Source organism: Acipenser ruthenus, chromosome 6, assembly GCF_902713425.1.
Source record: "Acipenser ruthenus chromosome 6, fAciRut3.2 maternal haplotype, whole genome shotgun sequence".
Lineage (NCBI taxonomy): Eukaryota > Metazoa > Chordata > Actinopteri > Acipenseriformes > Acipenseridae > Acipenser > Acipenser ruthenus.
In genome coordinates this window covers 46565714-46580714 of record NC_081194.1, presented here as the reverse complement: position 1 = coordinate 46580714, position 15001 = coordinate 46565714, and the positions used below count along the sequence as shown (strand labels likewise).

Below are 15001 nucleotides of genomic sequence, written 5' to 3'. Positions count from 1 at the left end.
AAAAGCATCCATGGAAACAATATGTTGCATCTCAGTGGGTTTATATATATCTAAATATGTTTTCGGTATATGTGTGAAACCTCTATTATCCAAAGTAACAGTACGATAGGTTGCGGATGCAACCCCGGTTCCCTGAAAGAGAAAATAACCATCAAGGTATGGGATATTGCCGTCAGGCAGTAGCGATTGGCTGAGCTTTTATAGCAAAGCTGCCGATAGGCCTCTGCGCGCGCTGCGTATAGTACTCACTTCCTCTTTTGCTCTTCAGGCCGTGAAGGCTTCTGGAGCGACCACGCGGCTTGATGGTTATTTTCTCTTTCAGGGAACCGGGGTTGCATCCGCAACCTATCGTTCCCTTTCAAGTCGAAAATAACCATCAAGGTATGGGAACAGTGTACCCAAGCCGTCGCGAGGGAGGATTCTCGGCAGTAGGACAGACTTACGTCATAACGCAACTGCGTAGGCAGTACATCTACGCATATGCCGAGCTGCGCCTCAGCGTCTATGCTCGCAATGACACCTGTCCTAAAGTGGAATAGTCACACCATATTGTCAACCACTCTACACGTCCGCAACCTGAGGCGTCATAGAGTGTAACACAGATGCTCCAAATGACGGAGCAGAGGATTCCAGTACATTTAACCGGTAGAACCTCGTAAATGTATGCGGTGTAACCCAACTGGCTGCAGCGCAAATGTCAGACATCGGCACCCCTCTAAAGAGGGCCCAGGATGTTGCCATACCCCTAGTGGAATGTGCCTTCAACTGCCCTTGTAGCGGAAAGCCCATTGTCTAAGCCCGTTGCTTAGACAACGGCTGACCCAAAGTCTTAGAACCATGGCATATGAACAGCTGTTCTGTTTGCCTCACAGTCCTTGTGCGGTCAATATAACACCTCAATGCCCGCACGGGGCAGAGCATGTGTAACCGCTCTTCCTCTGGGGAAGAAAAAGGAGGAGGATGGAACGCCATCAACTCGACTGGTTGGTTCATGTGAAACGGGGATATGACCTTGGGTAAAAAGGCCGGATTTGGACGCATGGAGACCTTAGAACCGTCTACTGCGAAACGAGTACATGATGAATGCACCAAAAGTGCATGTAACTCGCCCACGCGTTTTGCTGATACCACTGATAGCAAAAACGCAGTCTTTATAGACACGAACTTCATATCCACACTGTGGAGAGGCTCGAACGGTGCCTTGGTAAGGGCTTCTAGCACCACATCAAGGCTCCATGACGGTAAACTGGTCGACCTTGGAGGCCGCAAGCGTCTTGCGCCCTTTAGGAACTGAGATGCCAGAAAATGGCAACCAGGTGATAACCCGTCAATGCGTACATGGCAAGCCGAAATAGCGGCTAAATACACTTTAAGTGTAGAGGGAGATTTCCCCTCATCTAGCAGCTTCTGCAGAAACTGTAATATCACTGCCATAGGGCAGGAGACCGGGTCATGGCCCTCAGCCAGACACCAACTCTGAAACAATTGCCACTTATACGCATACTGCGACCGAGTAGAGGGCGCTCTCGCACTCTGAATGGTCGATATAACCGCCGTCGAAAGCCCTAAGGCTGACAGGCGCTCCCGTTCAGGGGCCAAGCCCATAACTGCATGAGTTTGGGGTTTGGGTGCCATAGCCCTCCTTGGGCTTGGGACAACAGGTCCGCTCGCAGAGGTAGCTCCCTCGGGCGACCGTGCAACAACTGCACCAGACTCGGGAACCATATCCTCCGAGGCCACCGAGGAGCGATTAGAATCACTGTCGCTTGCTCTACCCTGACCTTCTCTAAGAAGGCGGGGAGCATCGGAATCAGTGGAAACGCATATAGGAGCCCTGGCGGCCATTTGTGAGCCAGTGCATCGACTCCTAGGGGGCTGTCAAGATCCTTCACTGAGAACCATAGGGGGCAGTGCGTGGTCTCTTGCGAAGCAAAGAGATCTACCTGGGCTGTGCCGAACCATTCCCAGATGCGCTCTACCACTTGAGGGTGGAGACGCCATTCGCCGGCAAGAGGGCCTCCTCTGGATAGGAGATCTGCTGCGTAATTGACTCTGCCCGGTAGGTGAACCACACGCAGAGAGGTTAAACGCGGTTGTGCCCATAGCAACATCCGTGCTACCATCCGGTGAAGACTGGGGGACCGCAAGCCGCCCTGGCGGTTGATGTACGCCACAACTGTGGTGTTGTCTGACCGCACTAACACATGCTTGCCTAGAAGCACTGGCAAGAAGTGCTGGAGGGCGAGGTCCACCGCTCTGAGCTCCAGAGCATTGATGTGGGCTGACCTCCAGGGTCCTGACCACACTCCACGGGTCCCTGTCCCGTTCCAGACTGCTCCCCAACCGTGGTTCGAAGCGTCGGTCGTGATGACCTGCCTTCTGAAAATGGGACCCAAGCGTACGCCTTGGCGGAGGTTTGACGGAACTTTCCACCAGCGTAGCGCTTCCCAGCAGGCTCGGGATACCCTTAGCCTGCGGTGTTTGTCTCTCCACGGATGCAACGCGAAGGCATTGAACCAGGCCTGCAGAGGTCTCTGGTGTAGTAAGCCCAAAGGAAGGGCTTGTGAGGCGGCAGCCATCAACCCCAGCATGCGCTGACACAGCTCCATGCTGACCGTTTGTCTCAACCTGAATAGGGAAAGACACCGCTCTATTGAGGCAACTCTTTGTGTCGACAGGGTCGCTTCCATGGACACTGAGTCCAGATGCAGACCCAAGAATTCGGTCTGTTGGCTCGGCACTAGGCGGCTCTTTTCTGAATTGATCTTCAGACCTAGCCGCTGAAGATGGTCTGTAACCATCACTGTGTGCTGTGCCACCTGCTCCTTCGACTGCGCGCAGACGAGCCAGTCGTCCAGATAATTCAGCAGTCGGACACCTTGAGCCCGCAAGGGAGCTAGAATGGCATCCATACATTTTGAAAAGGTTCGAGGAGCTAGTGACAGGCCGAATGGAAGGACACAAAACTCGTATACCCTGCTCTGAAATGCGAAACGCAGATACTTCCTGTGACCTGGGCAGATGGGAACGTGAAAGTACGCATCTGTCAGGTCCACGGTGGTGAACCAGTCGCCGTGTCGGACTGACTGGACGATGTGCCTGTGCGTAAGCATCCTGAATGATAACACCTGCAGGTATTTGTTCAGTACTCGCAGATCTAAAATAGGACGGAGCCCGCCGTCCTTCTTGGGCACCAGGAAGTATTTGGAATAGAACCCCTGGTCGATCAGAGCAGGGTCTACTTGTTGAATGGCACGCTTGCTGAGCAATGCCTGTATTTCCACATTCAGAGCTGAGGACTGAACCGAGTCCTTCACTGCAGTTACAACCACTCCCCGGAAGGGGGGAGGTTTTAACTGGAACTGAAGGGTGTACCCGGTGGATATAGTTTTGTGCACCCAGATGTCGTTGGTGCATTGTTGCCAGAACTGGAGCTGGGAGACAGTGTAGGGGCGGGTTAACAGCTGCCTGGTGTTCTCAGGGCTGTTTAGGCTGGGCTCGTTCGCGAGGGGCCTGGCCAGAGCCCCGAGGGCATGGCCTGGCACCACCTCTAGGGCGCCACCCTCCGCGCTGCGGTCTTGAAAAAGGAGGTTGACCGCGCGCTGCTGTGCTTGAGGGAGAGGTCTTAGTACCCCCTGGCCGTGGCTGGTGCTGCGGTGGTGTCCTGCGCCACTGATGTTCCTGAGGCCGCTTCGGCTGGAACGGCGGTTTTGGCCACATTTTCGCCATTTGCTGCGACGCCTCCCGCGCCTTGGCGGAGCGTTGCAGCATCTCCTCCACCGCTGGACCAAATGTGTGTCCCGGTGTAATTGGGGCATCCAGCAACGGGGCCTTATCAGGTTCCTGCACTCTCGCCTGCGAGAGCCAGAGCTGCCTTCTGGCCACCACCAAAGACGCGATGCTCCTGCCCTGAGCCCGCGCGTTGAGCTGGGCCAGCTTCACCAGCAGTTGACTGACGGTCCCCAACTCGCTTCTGAGGGCCGCCGAAGGGCACTCAGGTAGGTCTTTAATTAGTGCCGCTTGGTAGACCGTCAGCAAGCTGGCCACATTAGAGAGCTTGACCGCCTCTGTGGCCGCAGCGTACCCCTTTTTGAGGTGTACCTCAGTGGTCCTGCACTGCTTATTGGGGCATGCAGGATCTTTCGTCAGCCCCGATAATGTTGGCATCTTCACCAACGCGGCGAACGCAGCGTCCACAGGTGGGAAGGACGCCAACCCAGCCTCATTTGCCCCCTGCATGTTAAAGGCCGAGGCCTTGCGAGAAGTCGCAGGGGCAGAGGCCGGAGCCCCCCAGGTGGACTGCACCTCCTTAATAAAGTCTGGGAATGCCGGAAGCATCCTGGACTGATGGGACTGGGCTGAAGACGACTCAAACAAGGAGCGCCGAGGTAGTTCCGCCATAGGCCACTCGACGCCCAAGTGGCGGGTTGCTCTGTCCACCACAGACCACGTTGGGTCATTGGTATCTAGCACGTGGAGCTCGGTGTCTTCCTCAGAGTGCTGGGAGGCTACCTCAGCCTCTGTACTGTCCCCCTCTAGGATGTCAGATGCGTCTCTAGACAGTGCATCAATATCCCACTCCCCTTGAGACTGCACTGGAAGAGCGACGACCGGTGCAGGTTGTGGAGGGGCCACTGGCTGACTAGCAATGGGCCCAGTCGGTTGTTCTGGGACTGGAGGCACCACATTTGCTAGGGACATGAGGATGGACTGCTGCCCCATCATAACCTCCATAAATTGAGACATTTTGGAGGTTAGCTCTGCCACCCCCGACCTGTCTCTGTATCGCCTGTCCCGACGAGGGGAACGAGAGCGTGCTCTCCGTCGAGGCGATCTGGAGTGCGACCTAGACTCCCGACGGGGACGTACCCTACGAGGGGAGGGGCTGCGTTCCCGAGCGCGTCTGGTGGGGGACCTCTGACCAGCCGTTAGCTGGGAGGACGGGCTCCTGGAGAGCTGCAGCTGCCCTGGCGGCGTCGCCGTAGACGACGGCGGGGCAGAAATGGTGTGGGACGATCCAGAGGAAGGAGAGTGCCCACCCACTGCTTTCTTCGCCCTTTGGCGGAGGGTGCGTGTCTGGAAACCAGCACAAAGATGGCAAAAAGCCCTATCCGCCAACGCGGATGCGGCGTGCTCTGGCCCCAGACACGCCACACAGTCCTCATGGGGATCGCTCGCTGGCAATTTTGCCTGGCAGGTGACGCAACGGTGGAACCCGGACATGGTTGCCACTCTGACCCTGAACGTCGAACGGCGAAGCGTTGAACGTGAAGGTACGTGCACCAAGCGACGATGCGCCGAAGCGTCGAGTGCGTGCACTGATCGTTAAGGCGTCGATGCGCCAAGCGTCGAGCGCCGAAGCGTCGAGGTGCGTGCACCGAGCGTCGAGCGTCGAGGTGCGTGCACCGAGCGTCAAGGCGTCGATGCGCCGAGCGTCGAGCGCCGAAGCGTCGAGCGTTGAGGTGCGTGCACCGAGCGTCAAGACGTCGAAGCGCCGAGCGTCGAGGTGCGTGCACAGAGCATCAAGGCGTCGAGCGCGTCGAGGTGCGTGCACCGAGCGTCAAGGCGTCGAAGCGCCGAGCGCCGAGCGTCGAGGTGCATGCAACGAGCGTCAAGCGTCGAGCGTCGAGCGCTGAAGCGTCGAGCGTCGAGTTGCGTGCACCGAGCGTCGAGGCGTCGATGCGCCGAAGTCCCCAAGTGCAGACGCGCTAGCACCAAGCGCTGATGCGCTGCACTAAGCGCCGAAGCGCTGCACCAAGCGGCAAAGCGCCGACACCAAGCGCCTAAGCGCAGCACGCCGGAGCGTGAGTACCGAGCGTAGAACGCTAGCACAGACGCCTAAGCGTCAGCTGACCCGCAGAGCGGAGACGCTAAGTGCTGGTACAGTGTCCTGGATGCTGTGCACTACTTACCTGTTGGTGCTGGGGATTGGGCTTAGTGGTCGTCTTCCTCTGTGTAGTGAATGGGATTTTTTTTTTTTTTTTTTTTTTGAACGCTGCAGCAGCACTAATGGTGGTGATTATGTGACTGGGGCACAAATATATGTGGGCACAGTACAACTACCACGCGGTTGTTTTTTTTTTTTTTAACACACCGCAGGCAGTATGTGGGAGACAGCAGTGCAGGCTCCACACGCGGTCTAGCCAAGGCAAGACCGGGGCTGCAGACACGCGCGCGGCCAAGGCCAACGCAACGTGCGTCCTTCACAAAATATATAATACACACAGAATATATACAATTTTAATTACAAAACCCAAAACACAACACTAATAATCAAAAATAATTATTAACACAGGAAAGACGGAGACCACGAGACAACGCGATGCAAAGCAAAGCGTGAAGGAAATATATAAAAATATATACACAATTTATATAATCCTTAACAAATAATAACGACTCCGAAGAGTGTAACTGAAATCAACTCAGAGAAGGGGCAATAACCAGCTTCTCAAGCTTAAGCTTATCGAGTACAATCAGCTACGAGCTCTAATACCTACCGCTACCAATGCTGAAGACAAAAGAGGAAGTGAGTCTCTGCGTGCTGCGTATAGTAAGCTCCCAAGGGGGCGGGCTTACGTGGCAGCTCGCGCAGAGGCCTATCGGCAGCTTTGCTATAAAAGCTCAGCCAATCGCTACTGCCTGACGGCAATATCCCATACCTTATGGTTATTTTCGACTTGAAAGGGAACCATGGTTAGTTTATAAAAACAGGATGAGTGTATGTTACACTTTTTTTTTTTTTTTTTTTACATGTATCTAGAGAACCACTTATGATCAAAAGGGACATTCTTATTGAGAGTATCATAGTCTGGGGTTGTATGGAGGCGAATGTCTGTATTTCACACTTTTTTTTATGTGCAAACGGTGGATGTCGATAATGGTGCTTTACTTTGACATGATACTGACAGCTCTAATTTTGTATTTACAGCCGTGTTGTGAATGTATTTCACTGATATCATTTTTTTAATCTCTCTTTAGTAATGCTGATCGTGAAGTTGCAGCATTGGCACGTCTTGAGCATGACAACATTGTACGCTATTCTACTTCATGGGTTGAAGAGTTAGCAGGAAACCTGCCTGAAACATCTGAAAGTTACAGCAGCTCAGAGTAAACATTTACCTTGTTCACGCTATCTGAGTACATTTAGAAGTCTGCATCTTGGAAAACACTGCTCCTGTTTTCATTTAACTATACATGAAGGGTCCTATTTTGAAACCATATAAAACTAGCAAGAAACCACTCTGAACAAGAAAACAGATTTTAGGCTTGGTTAACTCCCTTTTAGAATGTAATATGTGTGCTCCTTGTCCAACAAATGTTATTTTTTTAACTTGCAGCTCAGACCCCAGTGCTTTACAGAACTATCTCTTCATCCAGATGAAACTATATGAAAAGGGAACATTGGAAAACTGGATTAATGATAAAAATGACTTAAAGACAGTAAGAAGCAAGACTGATGCTTTGCAAATATTTAAGCAGATGGTCGATGGAGTCGTATATATCCATTCAAATAATCTGATTCATCGAGATTTAAAGGTAACCTTTTGTGCTTTATCTGATTAAAAAAAAAGAAATATAATGTCTGATCGTGACCCACAGAAATGACTTTTGACAACCTACTAGCTATTTATAACAGTTAGACTATTTGTGAATAATGTGAACAACAGTTTTAGTCCCCATAATATGCTACAGTACATGGTACAAAATGAATCATAAGTACATTTTTTAAACTTACATTTTCTATTAAAAGCATAAATTACTGTTCTTGTAGTTTTTATTTCAGAGGAAGGCAGAAAGGTTTGTTTGTTCACTCGTGAGTAGGGGGGAAGTAGGTGTTTAACTTGTAGACCAGAGAGATGTGCCAGTAATTCTGGTTTGATCGTTTCAAATCGTCTCCTTGAAAAAGGAATGTAACAGCAAAAACATGTCTGTAACGTCACTGATAACAATCTTCCAAAGTTGCAATTTTCATTTAAATGCTTCAATTTTTTCATGCTGGACAATGATATCAGCGTCCCTGCCCTGCATTGATTGGTTTAGCGTGTTCGCTTCACTAAAAATGTCTGCCAAGTATCCCAGTTTTGCCAACCACAAGTCATTTTTCAAGAAATCTGCCATTTTGTTCTTTTTTCAGATGAGAAACAGCTTAACTCTTCCTTCAATTCAAACACGCGACTTAGCATTTTGCCTCGAGATAGCAATCTTATTACTGCGCCAACTTCTGCACAAAATGCAGTAAAACATCTTGCATGTGTAGTCCTAGTTTTTATAAAATTAATAATTGTACAGCTGTATTCAGGTCACGATTGAGATCGGGTTCAGTATTCTTCACAGCAAGTGCCTCCCTATGCAAAAAGCAGTGTGCCCAAGTAGCATGCAGTGTTACACCTTGTATTCTTTTCGCAACACCAGTCTTACCGGTCATTGCAGGTGCTCCATCAGTGCACACCCCATGCAGTTCTCCCTGGAGAATGCATAAAATCATCCAAAAGTTTAAAGATATTCTCTGCCTTAGTTGTTTCGGTTAGCTTTTCACAAAAAAAAAAGTCTTCAGGGGCTCCCGAGTGGCGCATCCGGTAAAGGCACTCCGCGTGGATTGCAGGATGCACTCTATAGTCTGGACGTTGCGAGTTTGAGTCCGGGCTATTCCTTTGCCGACCGAGGACGGGAGCTTCCAGGGGGCGGGCGCTCAATTGGCGGAGCGTCGCCCGGGGGGAGGGATGGCCAGGTTGGCCAAGGTGTCCTCGGCTCACCGCGCACTAGCGACCCCTGTAGTCTGGCTGGGCGCCTGTGGGCTTGCCTGTAAGCTGCCTAGGGCTGCGTTGTCCTCCAACGCTGTAGCTCTGGGTGGCTGCTTGGTGAGTCTGCAGTGTGTAAAAAAGCGGTTGGCACAATGTCTTTATTCCAAACACAGTTTACATAAACAATTAAGAGATATGAGATATGTTGGCAATGTCAGTAGACTCATCCAGTTGGATACAACCTACTGAAATGGTAAGAACCGGGAAATGCAAACGTGTTACACTTTCAATTGAAAGAAAACATTTTTTAAAAATTATAAAAAATAGTGGTATCACACTTAGCAATGGGAATATGGTATCAGGAAATTGTCAGTGATATTTGCAAAGACAGCAGAGCAGTAAAAACAGATGTATCATACGCAAAGCTGATGAAATTTTGATAAAGCACTCCGTAAGCGCAATGCTGTTCACGGAGAAGGCAAAGTTCCCACCTTAGAACCATCTATGTCACAGTTTTCTCTGTAAGTCACTGTGCAACTTTCAAACCCTCAAACTTTAACATCAGTCTGCCTAGCTAGTTCCACCATGCTCTCTGAAGAAGGTAGAAGCCGAAACGTTGTAGCTAATTATTAAAATAGTGTAGTGTGCAGTTGTGGCAATGTGCCCCGCCCCTGTGTGCATATTATGTGTTGTATGTTGCGTGCGTGTGTTAATGTTGGTGTATAGATTGGTACACGGGATATAAACGGGTCTGTGTTTCACGTGTGATTTAAAGATGTAGATTTATATTTAGGCACGAGGAGGGCACAAATCACTTCACGTGCTGGTTAAATGTAATATGTGAGCACGGGGTTGCACGTAATGAATTCACGTGCTGGGATTCAAGTGAATAATTAATGAGTAATTGAATCCCAGCACAACAGTATATATAGAGACACATAGCTTGCACTCGGGGTTGGGTGTTCGGTGAGTGGAGAACGGGATTGGAGACGGAGGGAATTATAAAAGTAAATAGTTAAAATCTGCTCACCGTGTTTGTCTGTGTAGTACGTTTTGTTTGTCTATTTATTTTGGCGTGAAGAGCCGTGTCCTGTTTTGTGCTTGTGTTTTGTGTTTAAAACCTTTTATTTTCTGTTCTGTTTATTAAATGCTGAGCGAAAGCATTCGCTCAGCTCCACCAAACCACACCTCTCTGTTGTTTTATTTCCTGCATCTGGTCTGACGCCACCCACTCCGGCCGTCTTTGTGACACGTGGTGTCCTGCGTGGGATCTACAGCGCCTCCAGGACTCAGGCCAGAGCAGGAACCGCATTTTTGGATTAAAAAAAAAAAAAAAAAAATGGCAGAAGACGCCATCAAACTGCGGGACTGGATCCTGGAAAATGCTGGGCTGGAGGCCCAGTCGATACCAGTAGCCATCCGGTTCCTGCGGTTGATGGACGGAGCGATGGGAGGCTTACGAGAGGGAACAGACTCTAAGCACCTGGGAGGAAGGTGTGGAGTTGGTCCTCAGCTACCTGGAGGCAGTTATAAGTGGAACAGCAGCCCAGGTAGCAGGTCCACCAGCAGAGGAAGAATGCCTGCTGGTTTTGCCTCCACAGCCCAAGCGGGAGGAGACAGAGCGTCCACAGCCCAAGCGGGAGGAGCCAGAGCATCCACAGCCCAAGCGGGAGGAGCCCGAACGTCCTACGCCTGAGTGGGAGGAGCCCGAACGTCCTACGCCTGAGTGGGAGGAGCCCGAACGTCCTACGCCTGAGTGGGAGGAGCCCGAACGTCCTACGCCTGAGTGGGAGGAGCCCGAACGTCCTACGCCTGAGTGGGAGGAGCCCGAACGTCCTACGCCTGAGTGGGGGGAGCCCGAACGTCCACAGCCCAAGAGGGGGGAGTCGGTGCGTCCACAGCCCAAAAGGGAGGAGTCGGTGCGTCCACAGCCCAAAAGGGAGGAGTCGTGCGTCCACAGCCCAAAAGGGAGGAGTCGGTGCGTCCACAGCCCAAAAGGGAGGAGTCGGTGCGTCCACAGCCCGAAGAGAGGGAAGTCGGGGCTTCCACAGCCCTAGGACCCAAGCTGCCAGCAGAGGGAGAATACCTGCTGGTTCCACCTCCACCAGCAGAAGAACAATGCCTGCTGTCCCCATCTACACCAGCAGAGGAAGCATGCCTGTTGGTTCACCTGCTGCTGCCATCCCGAGAGCTAAAGGGGCAGGAGCCATCGCTGCCGTCCCAAGAGCCAGAAGGGGAGGAATTACAGGCTCAACCCCCTGAATTTTTCTGGGGGGGAGAAGGGCAGGATGCTGGTGTCCCCCAGCAGCCTCTATTTATGCTGCTGAAGGGAGCACGGCGCACACCAGCCCAGCCGCCACAGCAGAGGGAGCCAGCACCGCCACAGCCTCCCTCTGAGTGGCCAGCATCAGCCCCATGGCCTCTGCCTCCACCGCAAGGAGCAGAGCAGCAGGAGCTGCCTCTGCCTCCGCCACCTCCACCGCTTCCTCCACTAGGAGCAGAGGAGCAGGAGCTGCCTCTGCCTCCGCCACCACCACCGCCAGGAGCAGAGGAGCAGGAGCTGCCTCTGCCACTTCCAGGAGCAGAGGAGCAGGAGCTGCCTCTGCCTCCGCCACTGCCAGAAGCAGAACAGCAGGAGCTGTCTCTGCTTCCCGTACCTCCACCACAGGGAGTACGGTGGCCGGAGCCCCAGAAAGGGGAGCTGTCGGCCACGAAGAAGGGGGAGGAGGTCTGGAGACCACCAACCCCAGCAGCAGTTTCGCTGCCGGAGATCGTGGGGGAGGTCAGGAGACCTGCTCCCACGGCAGCACTTGTGCTGCAGAAGATACTGTGGCCGGAGCCCCGGAAGAGGGAGCTGCCGGCTACGAAGAAGAGGGGAGGTCAGGAGACCATTCCCCAAGCAGCCTTTCCGCTGCCAGGACTGCCCCGGCTGAAGGAGTCAGTCTGGGAGCTGTCAGCACGTCTGCTGACAGCATGGCCAGCCATGGGCCCACTGAAGCCTCCCTTCCCAGCCCGAGACTTTGTCCTGGACTGCTGGATTTTTAAGGGGGGAGGTGGCCGTTGAGGCCATGTGTGCTTTGCACAGGGGGGGGTATATGTGGCAATGTGCCCCGCCCCTGTGTGCATATTATGTGTTGTATGTTGCGTGCGTGTGTTAATGTTGGTGTATAGATTGGTACACGGGATATAAACGGGTCTGTGTTTCACGTGTGATTTAAAGATGTAGATTTATATTTAGGCACGAGGAGGACACAAATCACTTCACGTGCTGGTTAAATGTAATATGTGAGCACGGGGTTGCACGTAATGAATTCACGTGCTGGGATTCAAGTGAATAATTAATGAGTAATTGAATCCCAGCACAACAGTATATATAGAGACACATAGCTCGCACTCGGGGTTGGGTGTTCGGTGAGTGGAGAACGGGATTGGAGACGGAGGGAATTATAAAAGTAAATAGTTAAAATCTGCTCACCGTGTTTGTCTGTGTAGTACGTTTTGTTTGTCTATTTATTTTGGCGTGAAGTGCCGTGTCCTGTTTTGTGCTTGTGTTTTGTGTTTAAAACCTTTTATTTTCTGTTCTGTTTATTAAATGCTGAGCGAAAGCATTCGCTCAACTCCACCAAACCACACCTCTCTGTTGTTTTATTTCCTGCATCTGGTCTGACGCCACCCACTCCGGCCGTCTTTGTGACAGCAGTTTATCAGTTACTTTCCTTCTTTATTAAGTATTTCGAGTGCTTTATGAGTATCCTGTCAGTATGAGTATCAATTGCTTTTTATATATGGATTTAAATCAATCCTTACTGTACTGTAAGCAAGAGCTAGATAAAAAAAAGTTTATTCAACCCTGTTTTTAACATTTTCACTTTTTACATATGTAAATATAGATAAAGGATAGTTGTCATTAGTATTTAAAATAAATGCCCTGTGCAGTAACAATGTTAATTCCATTGCTGAGTCTTTAAGGTTTTTAAGATTTAAAATTGTAAGATTTAAAGCTTCAGATTAAACAAAAGCATGTGCATATCACATCACACCAATCCTCACCAGTCTACACTGGCTCCCTGTGCAATACCGTATTGACTTTAAGACACTCCTCCTCACCTACAAAGCCCTCCACAACCTGGCACCCACCTACCTCTATGACCTTCTCCCAGTCTATGTCCCCTCCCACTCTCTCCGCTCCTCCTCTGCTGGTCTCCTTGTTACCCCTCCATTCCGCCTCTCCACCATGGGTCCCCGGGCCTTTAGCAGCTCGTCACCCAGGCTCTGGAATGCACTCCCCCCACTCATACGACATGCAGACACAGTCATCTCATTCAAAAACCTCCTGAAAACACACCTCTTCCAGGAAGCCTATGCCTTTTAGTCTATGGTCTATGTTTGACTTTGTCCTACCCCCCCCTTCTGTGCCTTCCCAGTATCCCTATGTGCCCCCCCCAACCCAAACCTTTACCCTAAACCGGGTCTGTATCCTATTCCCAACCCTACCCTCTAAACCTAAACCCTTACCCTAAACCGGGTTTGTATCCTTTACCCAACCCCTCCCTCCTCTTTTTATCTGCCCTGTTTTGTCTGGTCCTTTGATTTTAGATTTTTAGATTTTATATTGCACTGTTGATTGATGCACTTGATTTTATGACTTTATGTATTGCACTTGATTTTATGTAGGCCTACTTTTAATGTAAGATGTCCTTGAGTGTCCTGAAAGGCGTCCGCCAAATAAAATGTATTATTATTATTATTATTATTATTATTATTATTATTATTATTATGCTGACATTGATTATTTAATGGCCTGCATTCTTTTCAGGAGGTACAGTGTAGTGAGAAAAGTGAGAAGAGAAGAATAAATGCAATTTGTTTCACTGTACTGCAGTTGTGCAGGAATGGCTGTGATATGACTTCACCAGGAAGCAATGTTAACAAGTTAGCACCTGTGTTACATGTTAAGAATACATACAGCTATAATGTTACAATAATAAGTCATTTTGGAATGTTGCAATTAACACGTGTTTAATTTGTTTTTTTCTTTAGCCCACAAATATCTTTTTAAGTGATGACAATAAAGTAAAAATCGGGGATTTTGGACTTGCAACTGCAATAATCAATGAAAACAATGGCAACTCACTTCAAAGGACCACGCGCACAGGAACCTTGTCATATATGAGTCCTGAACAGGTAACATGTCAATTTATTTTTTAATGTTTTAATTGCAGCTTGCCCAGAAGTGGTTTTGTGTATTTTAACAAACTTACCAGCTTTCCATTTTTTTTTCTAAAAAGTAGTTTTATTTTATGATTCCCTCAGTGAAGTTTTGTCACAGGTGTTTTCACACATCTGTTTCTACTTCATGTTTACAAACCATTTCAACAGAGATGCCCACAATTCTATTTACACAAATCCCTTTTTTTTTTTTTTACAGGAAACCCAGAATAAATATGGAAATGAAGTGGACATTTTTGCTCTAGGGTTAATTTGTTTTGAACTTCTTTGGCGGCTTGAAACAGTCAGTGAAAAAGCTAGTGTAAGTTTTCTTTCCTTGAATTTTATAAAGGGGAGTTGAAAACCTAAGAAAACTCCAGAACCTTTGCCACATCTGTGCCATGAAAAGTGAAATTAATATTTAGGAGGATACATTTAAAAGTATCTAAACTGGTTCGAGTGGTTCGAGCAAAAACGCTACATATTGTGGTCACATTTTCAGGGTTTACAGTAAATTCTAATTCAATATAAGACACATACTATACTGTCAAATGCATAGCGTAGTTAATTTGGTATAATTTAATTTACTTACATTTTGTTATTTGGTATAAGATAATGACATAATCTAATAGACCTTGCTTTTTGTCTAGTTCGTTGGTATTAGTAGGTTCTGGAAACTAGTAGAAATCGTTTTTTGGTCACATTATAATGTCGTTTTTAGCATGTGACAGAGATTTGTGAGAATGTCCACTGAGGGTATATAAGTTGTGTGTTATGTTCAGTGCTATGTAGAAGTTTGTACTGAGAGCCAGTCCTGATTGTGCATTAGACCAGAGAAAGAGAAAGCATGTGAATGAGCATGGACAGCAGGATCCAGGTAATAGAGTAAGAAAGTTGAAGAAAAGTACTGTAACAATATGTGATTCTTTTACAGGTGTGGGACCAAATAAGGAGACGGGAGTTTCCTGAAGTGTTTTGCACAGAGTACCGTTCTGAGGTAAGAAATTCTGTTTTCTCAGCAAAAAGAACAACTTTATCTTGTGTGGAATATT

The 15001-nt window shown here is 49.3% G+C and overlaps 1 protein-coding gene across 3 annotated transcripts in view; it reads left to right on the top strand.

Annotated features, from left to right (window-relative positions):
• Positions 1-15001, top strand: part of LOC117410404 (interferon-induced, double-stranded RNA-activated protein kinase) — a 55670-nt gene that overhangs the window by 37403 nt on the left and 3266 nt on the right. For all 3 annotated transcript variants that reach the window (XM_059025445.1, XM_034921821.2, XM_059025444.1), the window contains 5 exons: positions 6979-7107; positions 7338-7536; positions 13782-13925; positions 14170-14271; positions 14884-14946. In XM_059025445.1, the coding sequence (XP_058881428.1) occupies positions 6979-7107; positions 7338-7536; positions 13782-13925; positions 14170-14271; positions 14884-14946 (637 nt within the window). The remainder of the gene's footprint in view (positions 1-6978; positions 7108-7337; positions 7537-13781; positions 13926-14169; positions 14272-14883; positions 14947-15001) is intronic.